Source organism: Spermophilus citellus (assembly GCF_964194105.1).
Source record: "Spermophilus citellus genome assembly, chromosome: 11".
Lineage (NCBI taxonomy): Eukaryota > Metazoa > Chordata > Mammalia > Rodentia > Sciuridae > Spermophilus > Spermophilus citellus.
The window spans coordinates 72,536,218-72,561,406 of record NC_138192.1 but is presented as its reverse complement, the minus strand read 5'-3'; the positions used below and the strand labels follow the sequence as shown (position 1 = coordinate 72,561,406).

The 25,189-nt window shown below is 38.8% G+C and overlaps 1 protein-coding gene across 2 annotated transcripts in view; it reads right to left on the bottom strand.

The window, feature by feature from the left end:
* CERS6 (ceramide synthase 6) overlaps nt 1-25,189 on the bottom strand; it is a 285,324-nt gene that overhangs the window by 188,881 nt on the left and 71,254 nt on the right. For both annotated transcript variants that reach the window (XM_081261499.1, XM_081261500.1), the window contains exon 2: nt 6,536-6,641. In XM_081261499.1, the coding sequence (XP_081117625.1) occupies nt 6,536-6,641 (106 nt within the window). The remainder of the gene's footprint in view (nt 1-6,535; nt 6,642-25,189) is intronic.

Genomic DNA, 25,189 nt, shown 5'->3' with positions numbered 1-25,189 from the left:
TTCATTATTTGTTTATGAAATATTCTGGAATTTTGTTTTTAATCAAGAGTTGATTAAGATAGCACTCAGAGGAGCTGGGCTTATAGCTCAGTGGTAGAGTGTTTGCTGAGCATGTGTGAGACATTGAGTTTGATCCTCAGCACCACATAAAGTTAAAAAATAAAATAGAGGGTTTTTAAAAATTTTAATTTGTCATATATGACAACAGAATGCATTGCAATTCATATTACACATATAGAGCACAATTTTTCATATCTCTGGTTGTACACAAAGTAGAGTCACATCCTTTGTGTCTTCATAGATGTACTTAGGGGAATGATGACCACTGCATTCCACCATCTTTCCTCCCCCTATGCGCCCTTCCTTCCCATCCCTCCCCTTTTCCCCTTTGCCCTATCTAATGTTTATTTAATCCTCCCACCCCAACCCCAACTGCAGCATACTATGGATCAGCATCCTTATATCAGAAAAATTATTCACTTTGTTTTTTTGGGATTGGCTAACTTCACTTAGCATTGTATTCTTCAGCTCTATCCATTTACCTACAAATGCCATGATTTTATTTTCTTTTAATGTTGAACAGTATTCCATTATGTATATATAACACATTTCCTTTATCCATTCATCTACTGAAGGGCATCTAGGTTGGCTCCACAGTTTAGCTATTGTGAATTGTGCTGCACTCAGATATAGCACTCAGATATTCCTGGGAGCAAGACACCTTTTTATTTTTTTCTGTTTTTATTATTCTAATATTATTAACTTATGTCTAATTTTTAAACCTTATTATAGACTTGTAACATAACTCACAATTTTGGGAAGTATTTGGTAGGCACTTGAAAAGAAAGTATGGTCTCTATATTCAGGACACAAAATTCTAAATGTACCCCTAGATCTTCTTTATTTATTATACTCAAAGGAACTTTTATATTCTATTTTGTTCACAGGATCTATCTGTCATGACCCAGAGGTAAATTAAAATTTCTTAGTATTGTATTTGTTTCTTCTATAATCCCTTTTTATGAAAATATAGGTATACTACTTAATGCATATAAAATATTGTAACTCTTCTATTTTCATTATGAATTGTATCCTCTGGCAATAAAAAGACAACTCTTTATTTCATTTAATGCTTTTAGAAACCCTACTTCCTTTATTATTTACATTTGCCTGGACATAATCACCTCACTTTTATTTTTAACATTTTAAATTTCTTTGCCTTAAGACATCTCAAAGTTACATACTTTGTTTGTAACTCTACTAGTTGGCAAATGCTGCCATAACAAGGTACAGTACCAAAAACTGAGTAGCATAGATGATAGAAATTTATTGTCCTGGGGTTGCAGAGGTTAGAAGTCCAAGATCAAGGTGCCTGCTGGGTTTGTTCCTGCTGAGGCCACAAGGGAAGAATCTGTTCAAGGTCTCTCTCCTGGGCAAATAGATCACTATCTTCTCCCTGTGTGTCTTCAATCATTCCCCCCCCCCCCACATGTCTCTGTTCAAATTTCCCTTTTTTTGTTATTGTTGTTGTTAATAAGGACACCAGTCATATTGGATTAAGACCCACCCTATTAACCCCACTATAACTTAATTATCTTTGTATATATCCTTTCTCCAAATAAGGTTCCATTCTAAGGTACAGGAAGTTAGGACTTCAATGTATGAAATCGAGGGGCAGAGCATAATTCAACCCATATCAGTAACCTAACCCTGAATTATTTTTTTACTAGATGAACCAAACCCATTTGTATGCACTGATGTGACTGATAAAGTTTTTTTTTATAGTTCTCTACTTTCATTATGTTCTGCTTTCTATTTTCACATTTTTAAAAAAATATTTTACTACGTAGTTTGCTTTATTTTTCTTTCCTTTGGTGTGCAATTTTTGTTTTGGTGGTTAACTGTATAATTACATGTCTCTTTATTTCTTTTCCATCTTTAATAAATCCATGTGAGCAATAACTAAAACCAGCATTATTTCTTTTTCCCTTTCTCCTCCAATACCCAATACTAGTCAATAGTATTATCTTTCTTAGAGTTTACTCTTGTGCTACTAAACACATTTATACTTCTATTTGATTTGGGAGCTTTGACTGATAAGCCGACTCCCACATGAGAGATTATGCAACCAGTGAATTCACTCAGCTTCACCTGCCTTCCCTCTCCCCTCGATAGTCACTTGTATCATGTCTATGTTGTGAGGACATATAATGTTAACCTTCTGTTCTGTCACCAACACTTACATTTTTTTAATATTTTTTAGTTGTCAATGGACCTTTATTTTATTTATTTATATATGATGCTGAGAATCAAACCCAGTGCCTCACACAAGCTAGGCAAGTGCTCTACCTCTGAGCTACAATCCCAGCTCCCTTCATATTTCTTTCTCTCTTAGTTTTATAGTTTAAATATATTCAAAACTCACAAGCCTTCCCAGTGATCTTTTGGTCAGATAAAATTAATTATTTAATAGTCTCCTCAAGGGCTGGGATAAGGAATTTGCCTACAGTTTTTAAACACAGTCTAAACATGGCACAAGTGGATTATGATATGATCTCACTAAATCATGAAACCTGGCTTTATAGCTGACATATATTCTTAACCCCCATAGCCTTAGAACAAATTTGATTAGAAAAGCGAGGTCATAAATTTAGTAGATTTGTGCAAATAATATGTGCAAACCCCCAAATGTTAAAAACATACATACACAGACAACTCTGGGTACCACAGCTAAAAGCACATGCTCAACATATTCTCAAAAGAGAAGTAATCATTCTGTTTATTCGAATGAAACTGACAACCACAGCTGTGGTCCTTTGGTGCTATCCCAAGACTAGAGATTCAAAAATCTCTCTAAATATAACAGAGCAACCTGCATTTTCACTCCTCAGGCGATTCTATGCAAATGAGAGTGTGAAAACACTGTCCCAGACAGATGCTATGTCATGTAATGAATGACTTACCTGCATTATTTTATTTAATCATCATGAAAGCCTGGGAGGGGGGGAAGTTATTCAAAGATTTTTATCAATGAGATATCTGCAACCTAGAGAGATTGAGAAACATGCAGGAGCTGATATTCCAATATACAAACCCAGTTCTGACTGACTCAAACATCAAAGCTGCTAACTATTTTATAAGAGGGCCAGGATCTCTAAGACATTTAGAAAACTTTAGATTTGGGGGTTAGAGAGGAGGAGAAAGACATAGACAATAAGACTGACTGATTTTATCTCAAAAGGAGGCAGGGATGGGGGTTTGGCTCAGTGATAGAAAACTTGTTTACTATGAATGAGACCTGGGTTGGATTCCCAGCACCAAAAAAAGAGAGAGAGACAGACAGGCTAGCTGCAGGAAGATGTAAGAGCTTCAAATTTATCAGGTAACGTCACAGATTAGAGCTATGTAGACCAGTACAATTCCATAGGGCATGCCCCATATTCAGAAGGGCTCAACTTGTGGTTTAACGCTCCATGGCTGCCATGTTGAAGTTCTTCATAATTTTATCATGGGATCTCTATTTTGCAAGGGAAGTCTACTGGAGTAATGGAGTATGTGCCAGGTGTTTGGAGTCTTAGCTTCTATACAGCCTACCGTACCCCCCAGATGGGCTCCTGGTCACCCCCTTCCCCATCTCCTCATTCCCACCACCTCCCCACGCCTACCTCTGGGGGGCAGCTCCCCAGCAGAGGCCTGAGTGAAGGCAAGGGGAGGAGAGGGAACATGGAAGGAGGGGCAAGGAGCAGCCACCACAGTAGGGGTGAGCCTCTTACCTAACCTGAGCATGGAGATTCCAATGCTCGTCGAGGTCACATGTCCACTATGTGTTGGGACAGTGGGTCCATGGACAGTACAGGTGCCTGCCTCAACCTCCCCACTCCTATGGCCACAGATCAGTAAATTGCAAGTTCCTGGAGAAAAGGGAAACCCAACAGCTGTGACCAGAAAGCACACGAGGTCATAGAGTGGGGCCTCTGGGCACCTGGGAGGAACTGTACTTGCTTGCCACTCTTGACTAGGCAGCATGACATCACACAGCAAACAAAAAGTACCTCAATAGACTGAATGAGAAATTGTGAAAAAAAGAAAACAAATTTCTATTTTTATACCTTTAATGGTACTTTTCTGTGCTTTTTGAACAAGGACTCCCATATTTTCATTCCACACTGTTCCCCCAAATCTGTGTGACCCTTCCTGGACATAGGAGACTTAAGGGTTTTGGGGGGGATTATATGCCTACAAACTTGGGGGAAGATAACCCTACCCTTCTACCAAAGGTCACTTGGCACCATGGTCACAGTCAGGCTGTTGGACAATCATTCAAACATGCAGATAATTTGCCAGAATTCTCCAAGTTGTGCTCTTCGTACAGCAGTCAGCCAACCTGTTTTTATTTTTATTATTATTTTTTTAACCTTCTTATTTATTTATTTTTATATGGTGCTGGGGATAGGAACCCAGTACCTCACATGTGCTAGGCAAGCGCTCTACCACTGAGCTACACCCACAGCCCAGACAACCTGTTTTAATATCACAGATCAGACCACAGAACCACAAAGAATGCAAGGAAAAACAGCTCACACTTTCGCTGCATTTATATTTAAAGCACAAGGCCTCTGTTTTAATCATGTAAAAACTTCCAGAGGCATCACCTTGGAAACGAAGAGACTACGATCATTAAAATGAACTAGAAGCAAATAAGCTCCAGTAAGTAAACCTACCTAGTACCTTTCTAGTACCTTTACAGGGGAAATTTCTCCAGTAACCATGATAAGCATAAGGCAAGTGAGATAGAATGTCCACTGTAGGACATCTAAAGGATGTCCTGCACAAAATTTGTATAAAAAACTAATTTTATTATTCATTTAGAATACTGCATACCTAATGCATTTACAGGGAAATACCTATGAGCTGTAACAGCAATAAAAAATGCACCTGGGGGCTGGGGTCTATATCAGGAGAGAACACATGCTGAGTGTGCATGAGGCCCTAGGTTCAATTCCCAACACCAAAAAAGAAAAGAAAACCCGAATAATTCCCTGCACATCTGTCTGGTACAAAGAGAGAGAAAATATCTTACTGCAGTAAATCAATACACTAAATGAAAACATGAGGTATTTTTTTTCTAAATATTTTCTTCCTTTAAATACCATAGAATATGTATCCCTTGAGATTGGAACATGGAAATCTAAAATTATCCCTCAAAGCTACCAAGAGCTTTTTCGGAAGTTCCATTCATTATTTTTTTCTTCCTTGCAGAGATGTAAAAAAAAAAAAAAATAGATGGTGCTTTTATACTTTTCCCAAGAAAAAATACAATTGTTTACAAGATAGAGAGGAAACCCTTAGAGAATTTTGGTAGGAATGAAGACGATAAACAAGAGTCAATACTTGAATTAAGAGTTGTAAAATAAATCGGGCTTGGTGGCACATCCCAACAGCTGGGGAGGTTGAGACAGGAGGATCACAAGTTCAAAACCAGCCTCAGCAATGGAGAGGCACTAAACAACTCAGGAGACCCTGTCTCTAAGTAAAATACAAAATAGGGCTGGGGATGTGGCTCAGTGGTTGAGTGCCCCTGAGTTCAATCCCCCTCCTCCAAAAAATAGAGTTCTAAGTTAAGAAACAGACACTACTAATGGTTAGCCTCACAAAAACCCAAAAAGGAGAATTTTTCTTAACACTATCAGATGACATCTTAGAAGCCTGGATAATGAAGCTTTGCAGAAAAATGAAAAAGGGGAAATGAATCATCTAATATCCGAACACAGAATTCTTCTCAAAGAATGTCATGCTTCTGCTCTTGTTCAGGCAGGAGCAAGAGAAGACTTGGGCAGGATCTGCAGAGAGAGAGTAGATACATGGCTGCGGTGACTGCTTTACTTGCTTCCCTCTCTGGGCTGACGGTTTCTGGTTCTCCCTTCTCCTCTCCCCTCTGTTCTTCAAGATGGGGTGGGGAGCTGGAGAGGCAGTCTCTCCTCTGCCCTCCCCTGCTTTCCTCTCCCTACTCCTAAGTGGGAGACTGGAACCCCTACCTGATTGGGCATCTGGTCTATTTTATTTCTCTATATCTTCATTTCTAACTCTCTTGACTTTTCACCTTGCAATTCTTTTCTTCTTTAATCATGCATTCATCTAATTATTACAGCTCCCAGAATACACAGGCATTTTAAGCAAACAGGTCCTGTTTCTTCATGGGCATAAATCCTTATTCTTTACCTTTGCGGAGTCCCACCCAGGCCTTATCTGTATTGCTCTATGTCTCCTGAAACTGAAAGAGGCACAGACTCAGGTGTTATCTAATCAAGACTGTTTGTCACAGACAACTTGGGAGTTAACAAGCTGCTCTAGAACATACCTGCCTTCTTTCAGTGACTACTGTTTGGGTCCATTCACAATATCTGTGTTCTTTCTGAGAAACCACCTTCAGGTACCAGGCAGGGCAAAAGCTGAGTCTCAAATTCCAGAGAGCAGAGTCTGACTGCAGCCTGAGAAGGTGGTGGTGGCAATCACACCTAGAAAGGGGCATTCATACCTTTGTAATCGCAGTGAAGACTTTTTCTAAAATGGCATTGGGCTGGGCAATTTGTGGTCCATTGGCCTGAATGTTGAGGGCGATGGCACATGGTTTGGCTACAAATCTGAAAATGAAGAGAGAAAGTCAGAAGTTATTCTTTCTATGGCAGTTCTTAATGCCACCAGTTAAACATTACTCAATTATGTCAATAAACTACCGGCAGGATTTTATGGGGGTACATTTTCAGCATTTACCAGGGTAACTATAATATAGACTTAACTGTTTTTCTTTTCTTTAGTCCCCCAACAGTAACTCTAAAGAAGAAATCTTTTTAAAACATTTAGGCTAGGTGTGGTCATGCATACCTGGTCCCAGCTACTCAGAAGGCTGAGGCAAAAGGATCACTTGAGCTTCTGAACTCAAGACCAGCCTGGGCGACCCCATCTCCAAAAGAACTAAATAAACAGAACATTTAACACCCCCACCCCATTTTCCAGTTCTAATGAGAATCAACAGATCAAAAGACTACCAGATAAAAATTTAAGTACATAAATGAAACATAAACAAAACAAACTATGATTTTTAAATGACTCACAGCCTTCTTTCTAACACGTTATCAATAGTCATCTTATATTTTTATTATAAGAAATCATTTACCAAGCACCTGACTACACCTGCAGAAAGAGCACTTTTGATCACCCCTTGTCGTAAACGTGGCCATTTGTGTCACTATAATCAAAGTGTGCTGTATTCAACCCCCGTCTCAGCTTTATGGTTATTTATGGCTTTCTCACAAGGGGTAGTGAAGGACGTCAGATGGCATGATGCCCTTAACAAGTTGAAAGTGTGAAGTGTTTATGCCTTTTCATCCTAAGCACATGCTCATGTCAACAAGAGTGTGAGCCTGTTTCTGGCCATTTTTGTGAATGAAGCATGAAAGGAAACTGGGTGAAAAGTGCCTGGGGCCCCTGAGGTACGATGACATCTCTGACAAAACCATGGAGAGGAAAAAGCATTTACAACTTGAGAGTCGTTTTAGACTAAACTTCATGAAATAAGCTTCCCTAAATACTCATTTCAGTAGCTGACCTGGACATTTTCTACTAACATAAACTAATTTAAGGTTATATAAAAGGTGACCCAGCTGTAAAGCAACAACGGATAAATGTACAAAATGGATCATGAGTAAATTTTACATGAGACTTCTTTATTAGTACTCAATGAGATTAAAGAATGTTAGACAAAAGAGAATTTTTTAATTTAATGGTATAATGAGGCCGCAATACACAGAACAATATAATATACTGGGTCCTATTCAAGCAAAGTGAAAACACTTATTTAAATATGAAAATAAGAACATTATGAATGTGTGAGCTTAAACCAGGAAAGGTATACACAGAAAATGCAATGTAATACCTGTTTACTGGGTTCTCTACAACAAAGGTGGGAAGAATTTATAAATCTTTTAGAAACTGGATTATTCTCAAAATGAGGTATTCTTAATTCTTTTTAATGAAAGTCTTTTTCTGGGACACATTATCTATATCCCTATCTTCCTGATAGGAAGTACATTCTTTTCCCAATGGTCCCAAATTTTCACTATGAACAATAATCAGGGAGTGGAGGTGGTAGCTACAGTGGCAATGGAAATGAAATTTAATGGGTAGTGAGCATAGCAGAGCCCAGAAACTGTTGCCTTAACAAACTTCCTGCTGTCTGGTTATTTGCCTTCTCATCATAATGTAAAATGAGAGGTGTGAAAAGATTTGAAGGCCAGCAAAAAATGAAAAAATGATGTAATGACTAGTTTGGTTAAAAAAAAAAAAAAGCCCAAAATCAACTCTTCCAATGGTTTGCTTCTACCCATACAAGGTGGCTTCTTCTAAACCCTCCTCGTCATCCCTGTGCCCTCGTCTTTGACATTGTGTTCACATTCCCTCTGGGGCTTTGTCATCTGCATCCTTCTAACAACCTGCTGATTTTGATCCTAAGCAAATGTCTATGTCAGCAAGAACAGGGACAGGGTCCTCTTTCTTCTTCTAAAAATCAAAGTGCTTAACAATGATTGAACATTTCATCTTTGTAAACCCCAGGCAGAGCAGGGAACACTTTTTTTCCAGAAAGGTCAATGCCGTGATCAGCTCCCCATTCTGATTTACTGGTGAGGCTGAATCCCAAATTCTGGAGATTTGGGGAAAAGGGGTGTGTAGGTGTCAGGACAAATGAACAAGTTTAAAAGAACAGAACTCAAGGCAAAGTTTGAAGACCTTTAAAGTTTAAATGGACCCTGGTGTATATGCACAATAAATCAAACCATATGAATTCTTTGCAAGAAGTTACCATATCATAGGATGTTTCTATTTACAAGTCTGTAACACTGCAGACATTTGATAATACTTTAAGGACGAATAAGTGAACATTTCAGCTAAAATACAACCATAGGTAGGTACCTTACAACTTTCCCAAAGGAACCATGTGTTTTAACTCCCTTGAATATCACATCTGCATAGTGTCATCTGGACTTCAGAAAGTAAGACACCAACCATTTCAATACCAGATGCCATTTCTATAATCCCCAAGTTCCTGCAATGTCCAAGAGTACCTGTGCAGGCACGGCCATGCCTCACTAGGTACTCTTTCCAGATTATCCAGTACAGAAAGCCAAATACTCAGTTTCTAGGTCTTAGAAAACTGCATACCATGGGCAGAAAAAGTTGATCTCAAATCCCCAATGAGAGAAAAAAGAAAAGAAGGGTATATAACTCTTCCTATTAGGTATGCTTGATTATATGAAAATATAGATGTTTTATGTGTGTTTACTTATCAAATAATTTAATGCCTCTCTAGCATTATTTTTCCCCTCAAACAGCATATTAGATTTCAAATAAAATCAAGTGCAATGGTACATGCCTATCATCCCAGCAACTAGGGAGGCTGAGGCAGGATGATGGCAAGTTCAAGGCCAGCCTCAGCATCTTAGTGAGATCCTGTCTCAAAATAAAAAGGGCTGGGGGTTGGTTCAATAATACAGGGCCTCTGGGTTCAATCCCCAGTACTGGAAGAAAAAGAAAAGATTCAAGTAAAACCTATGTTGTGACAGAATGTTATCACATTCTGTCATGGTCCATTTGAGAAAGATGGATTTTTTTTTTTTTTATGTTGGCCCTACTAGAAATAAGTTCACAAAAATTGTCTGTCAGAATGGTTGGAAAGAATTCTACTGTCATGTATAACTAATTAGAACAATTTTTTAAAAATTAAAGGAAAAACAGAATGGTTGGAGAGAGAAAGAGACAGAAATGGAGAAACAGACGGGTGATGAACCTACCTACACATACCAAGTTGTAAAGAGTGTGCACTTTGAAGCTTTGATGATTACCTCCACCAGGAAGTGCCCACTTAATTACGTTTTTTATCAAAGGCAGCAACACTACCTTCAAAAGATCAAACATCTGTAAAGTACTTTCATGTGCTATATTTGAAAGTAAATATAATAAGGATGCAAACTTTGAAAAATACTGGTCTTGGTTAAAAAGCAGAGAAAACATCTAAAACATTCCTACTCTCCAATTCTACTGAACAATGTGTATTTGTATTTTATATATGAATTGAAGGTCTCTGCACAACATACTGAAGCAAGCCCCAGGCAGTGCTCTGGGGAGAGGAATACACAAAACATGAAGTGACCTCAACATTCAAAGACATTTGCAACCTGGGCAAGGAGATTAAAATAATAATATTACTATTATTACTATTACTATTATTATTATTAATGGGGTATGTGTTATTGTTCTAATCACTTAAAAAAAACAGTCTATCATTTTCAGTAGGTAACATGGCTGGAAATTGTTAGTCCTTTCCAACTGTAACATTTCCTGCACTTTTCAGATGGTTGGTAGGATGATGTGGACATAAAATCCTATACATGACAAAATTGCACAGTGGTAAATCAATCACTCTCTCCCCTTCTCTCTCTCTCTCTCTCTCTCTCTCTCTCTCTCTCTCTCTCTCTCTCTCACACACACACACACACACACACACACAAATAAATACAAGAAACAACTGCAGAAATCTGAATAGTGTAAGTAAATTGTATCAATGTCACTATCCTGGTTGTGACATCAAACTAAAGTTTTGTAAAATGTTATCATCAGGAGTCACTGGGTGAAGTGAATGTGAGATCTCCCTATATCAGTTCTTACCACAGTATGTGCATTTGCAATTATCTCAATAAAGATTTCAATGAAAAAAATCCCTGGAAGGGAAGTTCTGTTGTTGTTGAAAACTCTTCACAAACTCTACTCAAAATGCACAATACAACTACTTCATCCCTCACTTGCACCCCCACACACACACACAAAAGAAAGCCGCAAAACATTCACTACTCAAGGGCTCTGGAGACTGAAAAAAAGCAAAGAGACTAGAAAGGAGGCGGGAGTCAAGAATGGAGCCAGCAACCAGCAAAGAAAGTACTCCCTGCCTGCTCACTCATGGATTTATTCTGCAGCTCTACCCTGAGATCAGACAGTCACAGTGGCAGGCACAGCTTTGATAGAAGAACACACTCTCTTTCTAGCTGTAGGACCCAGGGAAGGAGGCTGGGGGAAGCGGAAAGGGATCAGAGAACCACAGAAAGAAAAGGCCAGAGAAGCAAACCCTAGGTCTGGGTGGGTATAGACCAGGCATGACTCTGGCTGACTTCTGAGCCATGAATGTACAAGGAAACCAAAGGCAACCAATAGCTAAGGTTTCAAGAACTGATCTCAGACTTGAAGGCACTGTCCACTGCAGGCAGGACAGGCTGCAGTCTAAGTAAATTGCATCACAATAGAAACATCAGTGCTTTCCAAAACAATGGAAAGAATCCAAATTGTCCACAATATAACGTTTTGCCATGTCCAGGACACAATCAGGTATGCTGATAAAGAGCCAAGAAAAGACAATCCACTCTTAGGGGACTAACCATTCAAAAGAAAAATTCAGTGAACCGGAACCACACAATCTGAAAAAGAAGAAAGAGAAAAATGGAAAAACAAACAAACATACTTTGAGGACCTGTGGAACTACTTTGAAAGGTTAGCATAGGGGTAACTGGAGTCCCAGGAATAAAACGTAATGGCCAGGAAGAAAAAGAAAATATTCAAAGAAATCATAGCCTCTCGAATCTGGCAAAAGATTCAGGGACTCAAGAATCCTCAAAAGAAAGAAGTTCAAAAGGAGAAAAAATGTGAACGAATCAGAATCAAACCAATAAAAACCAAGATAAAGATACTATTACTATGTCACTAGAAAAAGTACATACTATATTCAGGGGAAAATAACTTATAATTTATTTCCTGTCGGAAATTATGAGGGATCATTGGCAGTGAAATAACATCTTTAAAGTTTTAGAAACAAAAAATAAAAACAAAACCTTAGACACTGACCTTCCCCTGGTCATGGGTGTGCTGCAGGTTAGAGCCAATGAGAATGGCATGGGCTGGAGTTTAAAAGTCAATGTGGAGGTGCAGGTTTAGACACACCTGTGCACACAGGACCCGTAGGCTTTGTGAATATCCACATAGGCTACAATCTTATCTAAGATAACAGTTTCAGGAAAAGAAAGAGAGGGACGCCAAGAGGGAGAAAGGGAACTGATAGTTATGGACAATTGCTATATGCCAAATGCTTTATAATGTTTTAGCCTTCTTTTAAACCAACACAAACTCTTCAAAGTAAATACTAATCCCACTTTACAATTCTATAAACTAGAGCTCAAAGAAGGTCAAGTGCTTGCCCAAGGTATTAAAGCTAGTTAAGTAGCTTAGACAAGATTTAAACCCAGTTGCTTCTAACATAATCAAGAAGTAAAAAAAAAATCATGTCTTCTCCTCTCCCTCATCTACGAAAAGAAGCATTAAGATCATTGTGATATAGCCATACACCCTTGCTCACTAATCCCACTTTTAAGTATCCACCTAAGAAAATCTTTCAAACAAAGAAGAAAAGCCACAACTGTAAAGATATTCACGCAACATGAACTATAGGAGGCAAATGGTAAACAGCTTAATGACTCACTTAATAAGTGACTCATTGTGCAACTTTGAGGTATCAGCCCTGCCCTAGGTGTTGTAGATGGCAGCAGTGAGCAAAATCCCTGCTTTTATGGGGCTTACATTTGAGATAAAAAAAATAAAGAGGTACATGTCATGTCAGATAGTGAAACATGCTAGAGAGAAAAATAAAGCCACCTAAGAAACACAGCGGTACCAGGGAGGGGTGCAACTTCAAGTGGGCTGGCCAGGGAGCGCCCCAGGGAGAAAGTGAGCCGAACCATGAAGGAGGAAAGAAACAAACTACGAAGACGCACAGGGGAAGAACATTCCAGAAGGAACACAGCCAAGGACAAAGGGCCTGAAGGAGTGTGCCTGAGACGCTGAGGCTCATCAGAAGAGCCAGGGTGGCTGGAATGCAGTCAGCCAGTGCAAGGGGACTCACGTGGAGTGGAGCACAGCGAGCAGAGGCACCGTGGGGCCCAGCAGGCCATTTTGAGGACTTGGTTTTTATCCTGAGAGCGGGAAGCCACGGAAGCACTTGAACAGAGAATGTAAATGATCTGATGTTGTTTTAACAAGATCACTGGCTCCTGGGCTGAGAACACAATGAAGGTGAATGGGCACGGGAACAGCAAGGCCAACTGGGAAGTCACCTCAATTGTCCAGGCAGGAGATGACTGCAGCCAAAGACACGGTGAGAAATCATCAGACCCAGGACCATTGTGAGGGCTGGGCCCACAGGATCCACTGATGATTGAACATGAGAGGGGGAAGAAAGGAATAAAGGAAGATGGCAGGTCTTGGGCCCCAGCACCTGGGAGGACTCAGACAAGGACAGTGAAGTCCATGTGAAATGTGGGAAGTTGGGGGTTACGCTTATTAGGCCATTAGGCTTATCTATGCAGGTGGCAACGAGGCAGCCTGGAGTTCAGGAAAGGCTTGACCCAGGCACATCAGTTTGGTGAAATCAACCTACAGATGGTATAAAGCCATAAGATGAAGAAAATCACCTGGGAAGAGAGGTGATTTCAAAAAGAAACTTAAGGATGACTCCAACATTTAATGCTAAAAACAATTAGAGTACAAGAACACCCTGAAATATTTTTATATAGCTAATAAAAAGGATATTTACATAAACTACATAGAACATGAATATTTGTAACAATGTTAACTTTTAAAAATAATATATACTGAAATGATATTTATAAAATAGGGAGATAGAATAAAATATGAAAAATAACAGTTGACATGTTATATCACAGGATTTAGCATTATATGTCTTTTGTGCTTGCTTTGTTGTTGAATAACAGTGAAACCCAGTGACCAATAAAACCCCCAAAAGGTGGTGTAACTTATAAAAGCCTAATGAACCTTGTAGTAAAAGAGAATTATGGACAGGGGGAGGATAAGTACAAACAATAACAGAGTCTGTTTTCCACCCATGAAAACTCTACCAAGTCATCATTTTGCAACTTTTCTGGATTTCTAAAGTGATGAACATTATACAAAGTGTAGACATAACAAAAAAAGACTTGTGATGATGTTAAACATTGCCAGGAATGCCATCACCCAAAGATAACCATTATTAACATTTGAACATTTCTTGCTGCCTTTGACTGAATGAACTCTGCCAACTTTTAAAAATACTTTGTTTACCATATTTTTATCAAACAAGCCTGCATCACACCATAGGTGTTCAGTAATCTGTTTACTTTCCTATTGTGACTATTTCCCTCAGGAAATGACATATCCTTGTAAAAACATGGCTTTTAGTGATTCCATGGGGTGTATTATTGTTCTAATTTCTTGTTATTGTGAAGGACCTCAGGAAACCATCATTGGGCCCTTTTTAACCAACAGACTCTGGTGAAAGTCCCAACATAGTGTCACAATATAGATGATTAGAGCAAAGAAAAGTTGGAAGAATTAAATTCTTTATGCTGACCCCTGAAATAATGCTGTCATCACAGAATAACTACCATTCATCCATCTGCTTTATTGCTACCCCCTTGAATTGAGCGTTAACATTTCCAGAACTTTGAAGAAATCAGCCACAAAGTTTTGAAGAGTGAAATCTCTAGATTCTTCTATTACCGGAATTCTCCTATCTTATAAGGATTTTGATAATCAATAGAAAAATGAGCCAAAGATGATAAATAGCTAATTCACAGAAAAAGAAAAATGGAAACTTCAGTAAACATATAAGATATTTAACTTCATCAAGAAATGTAGCTACAGCACACCACACCCAGCAGGCTGGCTCTGCTAAATACAGCTGAGAAAGATCTGGAGACACAAGAATTCCTATTGTTTGCTCATGGAAATTTAGTTTAAAATGACTGTACACATGTGAAAAATGGTCACCCTGACTAAATTAAAAAAAAATGACATAAAAACACATTTTTTTTAAAAAAAAGGTTAGGCACAGGACAAATACCACACATTCTGACTTACATGCTGGTGCTAATGCTCATCTCATAGGAGGAGAGAGCAGCAAGTGGTACCAGAGCTTCAGAAGATGTGGGAGGTTTAGAGGTCCAGGGTCAGGTACAGAGGTACAGTGGGATAGGAGAAGTGACTTCTAATGTACTACAGCAAATTAGAGTAACCATGGTTGACAACAACAGATAGATCTTTCAAAATGAGAAGATTTTGAATGTTCTCAACAAAAAGAAATAATAAATATTTGAAAAAAAAAATTGAGGTCATTGATATACCAGTTGACCTGATCTGATTATGCACTGTATACATGTGCTAAAATATCACACTCAATTCCCTAAAAATATGTAATTGCTATTTGTCCAGAAAAGTTATAGGTAAATAAATATATAATATAAAATTTAAAAAATTAAAAATTAATAAACACATTAATAAATACATCCTTGGCTTATGACATTTACATTTTAATAAATCTCATTATTGGCAAGAGTGAGGAGAGAAAGGTACTCGGGGGAGTCACTAAACTGATACAAACTTTAAAGTGCAACTTTGCAGTATTTAGCAAATTGTTAAAATGCCTAAGCCCTCGCAGGCATTCCTAGCTAGATAGGGTTTTAGAAAGAAAATTTACTGTGGTCTTATTGGAAATAGCAAAAAAGAGAAGAAACAAATATTTATCAGAAAGATACATATGAACTATGTTATCTCCATATACAATGGAATTCTCTGAGGATGTTAAAATGAAGCCATTTTGTTGTATTTCAAGATACAATGGTAAAAGTAAAATGGAACAGTAACAAGTATAAAACTTCTTTATTCATAGTTTAAACTTTTAACATGAATTTTAACAGTGAGAAGCTGTTAATGGTGATAATATTTGAGGGCTAAGAAAAAAAGATTTAATTTGCATTTGATACGTTTCTGTTAAGAAGTTTGTACATATGTACTTTATTTATTTTAAATAACATTTACATGCTTTCAATAAATTTTCACTGCAAAGGGCTTAGAAACAAGAGGTAAAGCTAGTTTATATGATCACTATTTATATACATATACAAATTTCTGACATAAAAGAAATGGAAGATACATTAAAAGGTTAACTGTGTTTGCTGCAAGATGATGGGATTATGATCTACTTCAGTGTTCTTTATTATGCTTTTCCAGATTTTTTAAGACCTTAAAATGAGTGTGTCAATTTTTAATGCTGAAAATAAAAAACATGCATTTTTCAAAATAGGGTTGAAATGATGGTCTCTATCCCAAGTGCTATGGTGTGAATACTGCATATGTCCCTAAGAGGTTGGTGGGTGCATGATGCAACTCATGTTTGACCCCTTAAATTCTCAAGAGAGAACTGTTATGAAAGAAACAAGGTTGACCCTGCATAACCTCTTTCTCTGTCCTCCTATATGATCATCTAATTGTGCTGCTGCCACTGCTGTCTGCCATGATAAAAGGCATCCCTCACCAGGACTGAGCCAGAGCAAGAAACTGTATTCTTGAGCCTATAAAATTGGGAGCTAAATAAACCTCTTCTCTCTATAAAATTAGTTGCCTCAGTTACTTTGTTATAGTGAGGGAAAGCTGATTAATATACCAGGTAAAATCCTATAAGACAAAAATTTAACAATGAAAAGCCCTGAGATGGCTGCAATTCAGATAATTCTGTGGATCTCCTTAAGCAAAGAACTCCAAAAAAAAAAAAAAAATGTGACTGACTCAGGATGAGAAAAGTAGGTGGAATAAAAATAAAAGGCCATTCTGGTACCTCATCAGGTTGAAAAAAGAATGGCATTTAAGTCAAAGGGTGCACCAAAAGGATACCATGCAACTGGATGAAATGACTCCAGGAAAAAAAAAATGTTACCAACATTAAATAAACATACCAAGAGAATTTGAAATGCCACCAGAAAAGAAATTGCTTCTGCCTGCACCTGCAGACTCCATGGAACTTGCCTCTTTCCTCATCTATATAATGAAAAATCATAATTACACTGTCACATGATGGAAAACATTTTTAAATCACTGGCATCTCGAGCGCAACTGGAAAGAGCCAAATACAGGGGAGGATGGCATACAAAGTGGGGTGCAGACAGAAGACAATTTGATTCTTAGGAGAAAATGTGAATCTGTTTCTAGGTGGCAACCATATAATTAAAAGGACAGTTCTTTCTGAGCAAACTCTCATCCCGGGTACACCTACCTGATCTGCACATGTTGGAAAGCTGTTCAACCTTTGTGAGCTGTCATTGCTACATTTATAAAACAAAGACAATAAAATCTTGGCAAATTTTCTGTGAGCCTTGGCAGAATGCATAAATCTCATACCACAGGCCCCACTTTTGGCAAGTCCTCAGAAGCTCTGGCTTTTCTTAAATGCTGATGACAGGAAGCACACATTTAAGTATCAAGAGGAGCTCCAGGCTGCAAGGGTCAGCAACCTATGATGGGAAAGCACAGGAATGGCACACTTTGTGAGGAGGCCAGAAAACTTTGCAGCTTTCTATGTCACTGGGCCCAGCCTCCTTCTCCTTCCAAGCCAGATTTTTCTCTAGAGATGATTCAAAAACTTCCTTTGAATGATCAGGACATTTCCCTGTACACTTCTTTGCAATTTCCTGTGAATCTATAATTATTTAAAAATGAAAAAGAAAAACAAAATCTTCCCTTGGTGTTCTATTTTAGGTTTTCATCATATTTGACTCAAAAATATTCTTCCTGCATCATTCTTGCTTGCTGAAACATAAACTCCTCTCCTCTTTTTTCAGCCCTCTAGAGAGATGGTTCAGTTCATAACTTCCTCCAGTATTTGGAAACACAGCATTCTTCTCTCTTCCAGAATAAACAGACAGAATCCTATAAACCTTTCCTCATTGATCTTTTTCTTTTCTAACTTTATTTTTTTTAGTATTTTATGTATTTTTTTTAAAAAAATAGAGCGTTATTCTAGTCTTCCAGGAAGTGGAAGACCCCCTAGCCAATGTCTGGTTTAATTAATGAATAATCACTGGCAAAGATTTGTGGTGGTGATAGCCATTTTTAAAAGTTCACATACAGCTTTCTGAAAACTATACTTAGCCCGGTACGGAGGCTGAGGCAGGGGGATTGCAAGTTCAAGGCCAGCCTCAGCAATTTATCAAGGCCCTAAGCAACTTAGCAAGACCCTATCTCAAAATAAAAAATAAAAAAGGTTGGGAATGTGGCTCAGAGGTTCGGCACCCATGGGCTCAATCCCTTGTACCCCATGCCCTCCCAAAAAACATATATATATATGTACATGTGTATATATGTGTATATATGTATACACACACACACACACACTTAAGTCAAACTAGCAGTAATAAAGGGATCGGTCACTTTAGTTCACACTAACCTCATTTAATGAGCAGATCAGTGACTAAAAGACCACCAAATGTCATCAACTGAGAGCTGGGATGCTGGGAAAGCCCAAGTTAACCAAAGAAATGTCAAAAATGCTTCTCCTTGCCACACATTTCCAAGGTTCTAACAAAAAGTACCCTAGACTTTGCATGTCTCATCATGAGTTCATTCCAGCTATTCAAGAAGCACAGAAGGGCTGTTAAAAGATGAAGCTCATAAAATTCAATGAAATTATGTCTTTAGTTTAAACAATGAAAATTATGCCCCCATATTTTACATAAAACCACATACAAAAGACATTGTGATATTTACAGAAAAAGCTGAACAAAGTAGCAGATATGCAGTATAGACAGATCCAGAGAGCTACTGCTTAGCCAGAGGACTGTAGGGAATGAAATTGAATTGTATTTGTGATTCATGCTACATGAGATTTTATCTGTTCTCACCACAAAAACAACAATGAAAAAAGTGGTTGTGGTGACATGATGGATATGTTGATTTGCTTTATGGTGGTAATCTTTTTACTATCTCTCTGTACCCAATAACAACTTTTATACCATAAGCATACACAATAAATATTTTTTTAAAGGGGAAGAAAAATGTATAGTGAATATTTACATAGGAAAACGCCTTTGTAGTTCAGGAAAGTATAAGGCATTATCATTATGGGCTGGCTGATATTTTCATCATATTATGGTGCTTAGAAAATTAAAATTATGACAATTGCAGGTAAATGGATGGAGTTGGGAGAATATCATGCTAAGCGAAGTAAGCCTGTCCCAAAAAACCAAAGGCCAGATGTTTTCTCTGATAAGTGGATGCTGACCCATAATGGGGGTCAAGGGGCATGGGAGGAGTGGAGGAATTTTGGATTGGGCAAAAGGGAGAAGAGAAGGGGAGAGGCATGGGGATAGGAAAGATGGTGAAATGAGATGAACAACATTACCCTAGGTACATGTATGATTGCACGAATGGTGTGGCCCTACTTCATGTACAATCAGAGAAGTGAAAACTTGTGCTCCATTTGTATACAATGGATCGAAGAGCATTCTTCTGTCATGTATAGCTGATTAGAACATATAGAAAAAATTACTATAATTGTCAACAAATCTTTGGGATAGCACATACCTATGCATCAGCCTTCCCCTTAATCTTCCCTTCTTTATGCCCTGAGGAGGACACTCTCTGAATCTCTCTCAGGGCTGTGACTGTGCCTGCAGAGAATCTGTCGCCATTGGCGAGGTCTCTTTACCTCATTGACTGCAATTTTGGCAACTCCATCTCTAACTACTGCTTCCAGCACTCTGTCAGCTCTGGACATGTCACCCAGATCAGGAGTTATGCCTGAAAGTCTCAGAATTCCCTTTAGCTGTACCCCCGCACTCACAGATACCTTCCCTGTCACTGTCCTCCTGTCACCCAGCTCTGATGGCGTCTAGGCATCCCTTACCACACATCTTCCCCAGAATTGCAAGAAGAGACCTTCAAAGCCTGTGGGCAGACTCTACCTAAGAGCTCTGGGACACACAGACTCATCTTGAAACTTCAAACTTGGCCCTGAAACTAAATGTAACGTCTGGAGAGCCCCAAGCCTCGCTGTAATGCATTAATCCTTTTATTCCACTACATTTGCCAGGTGCCTTACCATTCACAAAGCACTTTCACGCTTTATCTCAGTCAATCCCTCAAAATGTTCCCAAGGGATAAGCAAACAGATATTATCATCACTGTTTTACAAATGAGAAAAGGATTCCAATGTTTCAGTGACTTGAACTAAAAACTAGGGAGCAGAGGGGCAGGCCAACACATCTGTCATTCTCTTCTAAGAACTGAGCTGACTTTTCAGTTGGTGACACATGATCATGGGTCTGTGAACATTTTTTTTTGTATACTCAAAATACCACAAAGATTGTCCCCTGGTGCCTCAAAACCACACAAAAAAAAATTGCTCATGGGTGAATGGTATCTATTTTATTCTTGATCTACCACTCAAGATTCCTGGGTTGTGTGTAGTGTCTAATGAGTGAAGTGCCTTTCATTTTTATGGAGGATTACTAATAATACAAAGACTCTGTGGAATTTTGCAAAACAGCACCAGCAACTCCTAAAAGACAGTTTTGTAAAGGTTTGCATTAAAACTCATAATCGATGAACATACTAACTTTCTCCCAAGAAGAATCTGATAGCCTAACACCTCTATCTACAACCGGCATGTCTTAGAATAAAGGAACAAGAGATGAAACGAGACAGAATGAAGGTGGCATCCTTCACAGTAATGGAAATGGAAAGTAACTAGGAAAGTGGATTCTCAGCACCAGCAAAATCAGTTTTGAATACAACCCCAGAATGAAGCAGGTCCTGGGTGGCCATGTCTCTGCCCCACTCACTGCCCTCTTCCCATTATCATTTGAGCAATTCTATGGTTTCAGCAAAGGCAGAGACCAAGACTAAAGATGGCATTCATTACAATATTATTTGAGCATCATAACAGTCTAATTCAAGACCTCCTAATTTTTACAAGTTCTTAATTCTCTTAACTTCATTTGACCTCATAATTAGCACTACTTAAGATTTAAAATTAAAGAAATTGAGGTGCAGAAAAAATGTCACAAAACTACAGACAAAGCTGAAGCTAGAACACACCCCTCATTTCCGTGGGCTGCAGTCCCCTGCTCTTTACCCATACTTGATGGATTGTTAGGCTCCTAGCACGTGCAAGGCGCTGGGTTTGATCCTCAATACCACATAAAAAATAAATAAATAAGGGTATTGTGTCCAACTACAACTAAAAAAAAAAAAAGTGAACCTAACAAATTTGTTCGTAAATCCCTCAAACTCTTCTACAAGTCTGGTCAACTCTCTTATATCAGCAATGCGCAGTGTGTGTTCTCAGCAGCATGTGGTCGCAGCACACACTTCAGAGGATTTTTGAGGTATGGATCAGTCAGGGTCTCATCAGGAAAACAGAAACCATAAGTTATTTCAACAGAAAGGTTTAATACAAGGAACTAGCTAAATTGGTATGAGAGAACTTAAAGACCCCAAGGAAGCCCCTGAGATGTCTCAGAGGAAGCAAGAAACAGGCCCAGGGTTAAGAGGGTAAAAACTGGAGGCTGCAAAGGAACCCCGCAGTTGGACTCAGACCCTGACAAGAGGGCAGCCCCCAACTGGAGAGGAAACACTGAGGGCTCCTGGGGATGCTGGACAAAGTCAGAAACCAAATGAATCATGGAACACAAACCACCTCCGCTGGGTGAAGAGCAGCTGCTGCTTTTAGGGCAGTGAAACTACTCTGTGTGACATCCTAATGGTGGATACCTGGTACTATGGTGTAAAGATGTCCCCAGAAACTCCTGTATTGGAACTTAATCCCAGGAAATAGTGTTGGGAGTGGGGACTAAATGGGAGGTATTTAGGTAGAGTCCTCAGGAATGGATTAATGAGGCTATAAAAAGGATTCACAAGATGGGTTTGTGCTTGCTTGTTCTTCCCCTCTGCTATGTGAGGAACTGCGTTATTCCCCTCCAGACAACACAGTGCTCAAGGCACCATCTTGGAAGTGGACACTCAGCTCTCACCAGATGCCAGATCCTGCCATTGCCTTGATCCCGGACTTTCCAGTCTCCAGAACTATGAGAAACAAATTTCCATTCTTTATGAATTACCCAGAGACCGATATTTTGTTAGAACATCACAAAATGTATTAAGCTACATGATGTTATAATTTTGTCCAAACGCACAGAAGGTTCATCACCAAAGTGAACCCTAATGTAAACTACGAACTCTGCGTGAGAATGATGTGCCAGTGTTGGTTCATGAATTGTAACAAATGTGCCACTCTGGGTGGGGATGTTGATAATAAAGGAGGCTATGCCTGTGTGGGAACAGGGAGTACATGGGAAATTTTTGTACCTTCCACTCAATTTTGCTAGAAACCTAAAACTCTTCTTAAAAAAAAAAAAAAAACTATTAAAAAAGAAAGAAAGAAAAAAAGAAAGACCCATGGCTGCAGAGGTAAACACTCTCAGGAAAGGATGCAAACAGGATAAGCATATCTGGTCCCCCTCCCTCTAGCACCTCCTAAGTACAGGGCAAGAGTAGGTAAGGTAGAGACATGGTGGTAGAGCCCCAGCTCTAATATTGCAACCAAAATCTGAAGGATGGGTCTGGAGCTGAGAGATGAGGGCTTAATAATCGATACAAAGTGTTCTTCACATGCTCACAACCTTCAGTGGGAATGCTCCTACCAACTGGGCGGCATTCTTCTCTTGCTTTTCGTAGCACAGGCTGATAAAGTTTGTTGGTGTCTGCTGGCTAAGAAATTAAAGAGATAATACTGACTGACCAGGGCATTTATTTTCTCCTTCTTCCGTCAAAAGCTCCTCTCTGACCCCAGAATGAAGAATATCTCCATTCCAAAGAATTTGCTGTTTGTGTTAGGAAGCCTTTGTGTATAAAAAGAAGTGCTTTGGAGACAGGACTTCCTAGGTTTCCATGCTGATTTGAGTAATAGGCAACTGTGAGGGGTCAGTTGGTTGTTCTGCCTGCCTGAGTCAGTTTCCCTGGGATACAACTAGATCACCTAGACCACACGGCTTCTGAAAGGATTAAATGAGACACTGGTGTGAAGTTCCTGGCACGCACATGACAGTTGCCCTCCCTACGTATGAGAAAAACGTTTCAAAAGATTGAAGACATATTAATAATAAGCCTTTTCTGTTGAGAGTTTTATCTGGTACTTCAGTTGGTATAAGAACTGCACCTAATTCTATGAGACTATCTCCATGTACTGCTCCTGATTCTATGAGAATATCTCCATCATGAAAACCTAAACTTAAAAAGGAAGGGAAGCTCAGTAGATGAAAATCAAGTAGCGGTCCCAACAAGAGGTCTAAATTTTGAAGCCAGTAAAGGCAAAACGCAGTTGACTCATAAGAAACAAACAGTAAAATCTTCATTTGGCTCTTAATAAGGAAACATGAATTTCCTCCTGAAGGACATTTCATTTTCTTCAGCAACCAACCTGGCATTACCCAAGCAATGGACAGAGATCCATGTTATTTTTTAAAGCATCAGTATTCTCCTGATTTTTTTTTTTTGAATCCTTCCAAGGCCACAACCCCAGCAGCATCATTAGAAATCACTTGAACATACATAATGATATTATGCCCTCAAAATTCTTTGATAGGAGCATTTATGAGAAGTAGCCAAATCTGCAAGTAAACATCAGAGCTCAATTAAATAAAAGAATGTGAAAGTCATTTCCATTTAAAACTCAGTAGTGGATTCAATCAATGAGGCTTTTTTTTGGTCGGGGGGGGAGGGGGGGGATTGGGTTTTTTTTATTTTTGTTTTTCCTGAAGGGCAAAAGCTTAAAGAGCAAGTTAAATGAGTTCTTATTTAAAGACCTGCAGAGAAGGGTCATAAAATGTAATAATTAGAGTATGATAATTGTAAGAAAAGGGTATTTTACCCTGAAAAAAAAATCTTTTTAGAAAAGCAAAAGTCAACTTTTTCTTTGTTCCTTTTAGAAATTTACCAAAATAAAATTATCTCACAGGACCAGAGTTGTATAGGATTTGACATACCCAGATTTCCTCAGGCTTCTTCATATGATAAAGGACTCTTCAAAGTGCAGTCGATGGACCAAGTGCATTGGTATCCCCAGGCAGACATTAAAAATGCAGAATCTCAGACCCAGACCCAGGCCAACTGAATCAGATTCTGTGTTTAGACAACATCCCCAAATTATTCCTATGCACAGAATAGTTCGAGAAGCATGTTTTGTTTAGTCTCCAACGCTCTGCAAAGAGTGCTCTCTGGACCAGCAGCCTCAGCCTTACCTGACAAGCCAGGAGAATGCAAATTCTGGGACAGCCCCAGCCCTGCATAGTCATAACTCTGGGGTTAGGGCCCAGCAACACAGGTTTTCACCAGCTCTCCTGGTAACTGTAATGCGTGCGGAAGCTGGAGAACCCTGCATTAGCCTGGCCTTGAATGGGCCCGTCTCATGGAATGAGGGGATTCTCCATCAAAGTCTATTTCAACTGTGGTCAGCACTCAGGAAATTCTTCCTTAGAACTAAGCCTAACTCTTATTAACTAGGCAACAAATCTCAAGCTTTCTTCCATATGACCATCCCATAGCATTCAAAACCAGCTGTGATATTCTGAATCTTCTTTTCTTCCAGTAAAATGTCTATACAGAGGCATAGACATAGATACAGACATATACGTTAGATACATAATACACATATAAACCATATAGTAATACATGCTAATATTATATCAGAAATACAATTTCTCTTACTTGGTGTGATAATGGCACAGTAGCTAAGCTAAAATAAATCCTGTTTATAGAGATGTATGTGTTTATGCATATATATTATACAAAAACCCTTATATTAGCCCAAAGAATAATGAAACTATCATCTGTTTTTCATTCTGAAAATCAATGTCAACCATCAAAAGCTACATTAACATGAAATATTTAGCACCCCATCATTCCCTGGGCTTCTCATCACTCCAATCCTGACTGCTACATCAAGATAATGATTCTGTTTATTCTCTTATTACCTGGATTTTTTTGGCCTATTCTAATGCTATTCTTTGAAAGGCCATTTGGATCTCTCAATTCTTTCTCTACCTGAGTCTCCAGTCCTGCTTCAGTGACCACTATCTGGAGCAGCAGGGGACAATTTGGATAAAAATGTAGAGAAGACTAAGATTTAGCCCCATTTCTTCCACAATTACCTTATCTTTTCATTAATTACTTTTCAAAATTTAGCTCAATGACTCCTCTGTGCCAAAAGTAACTT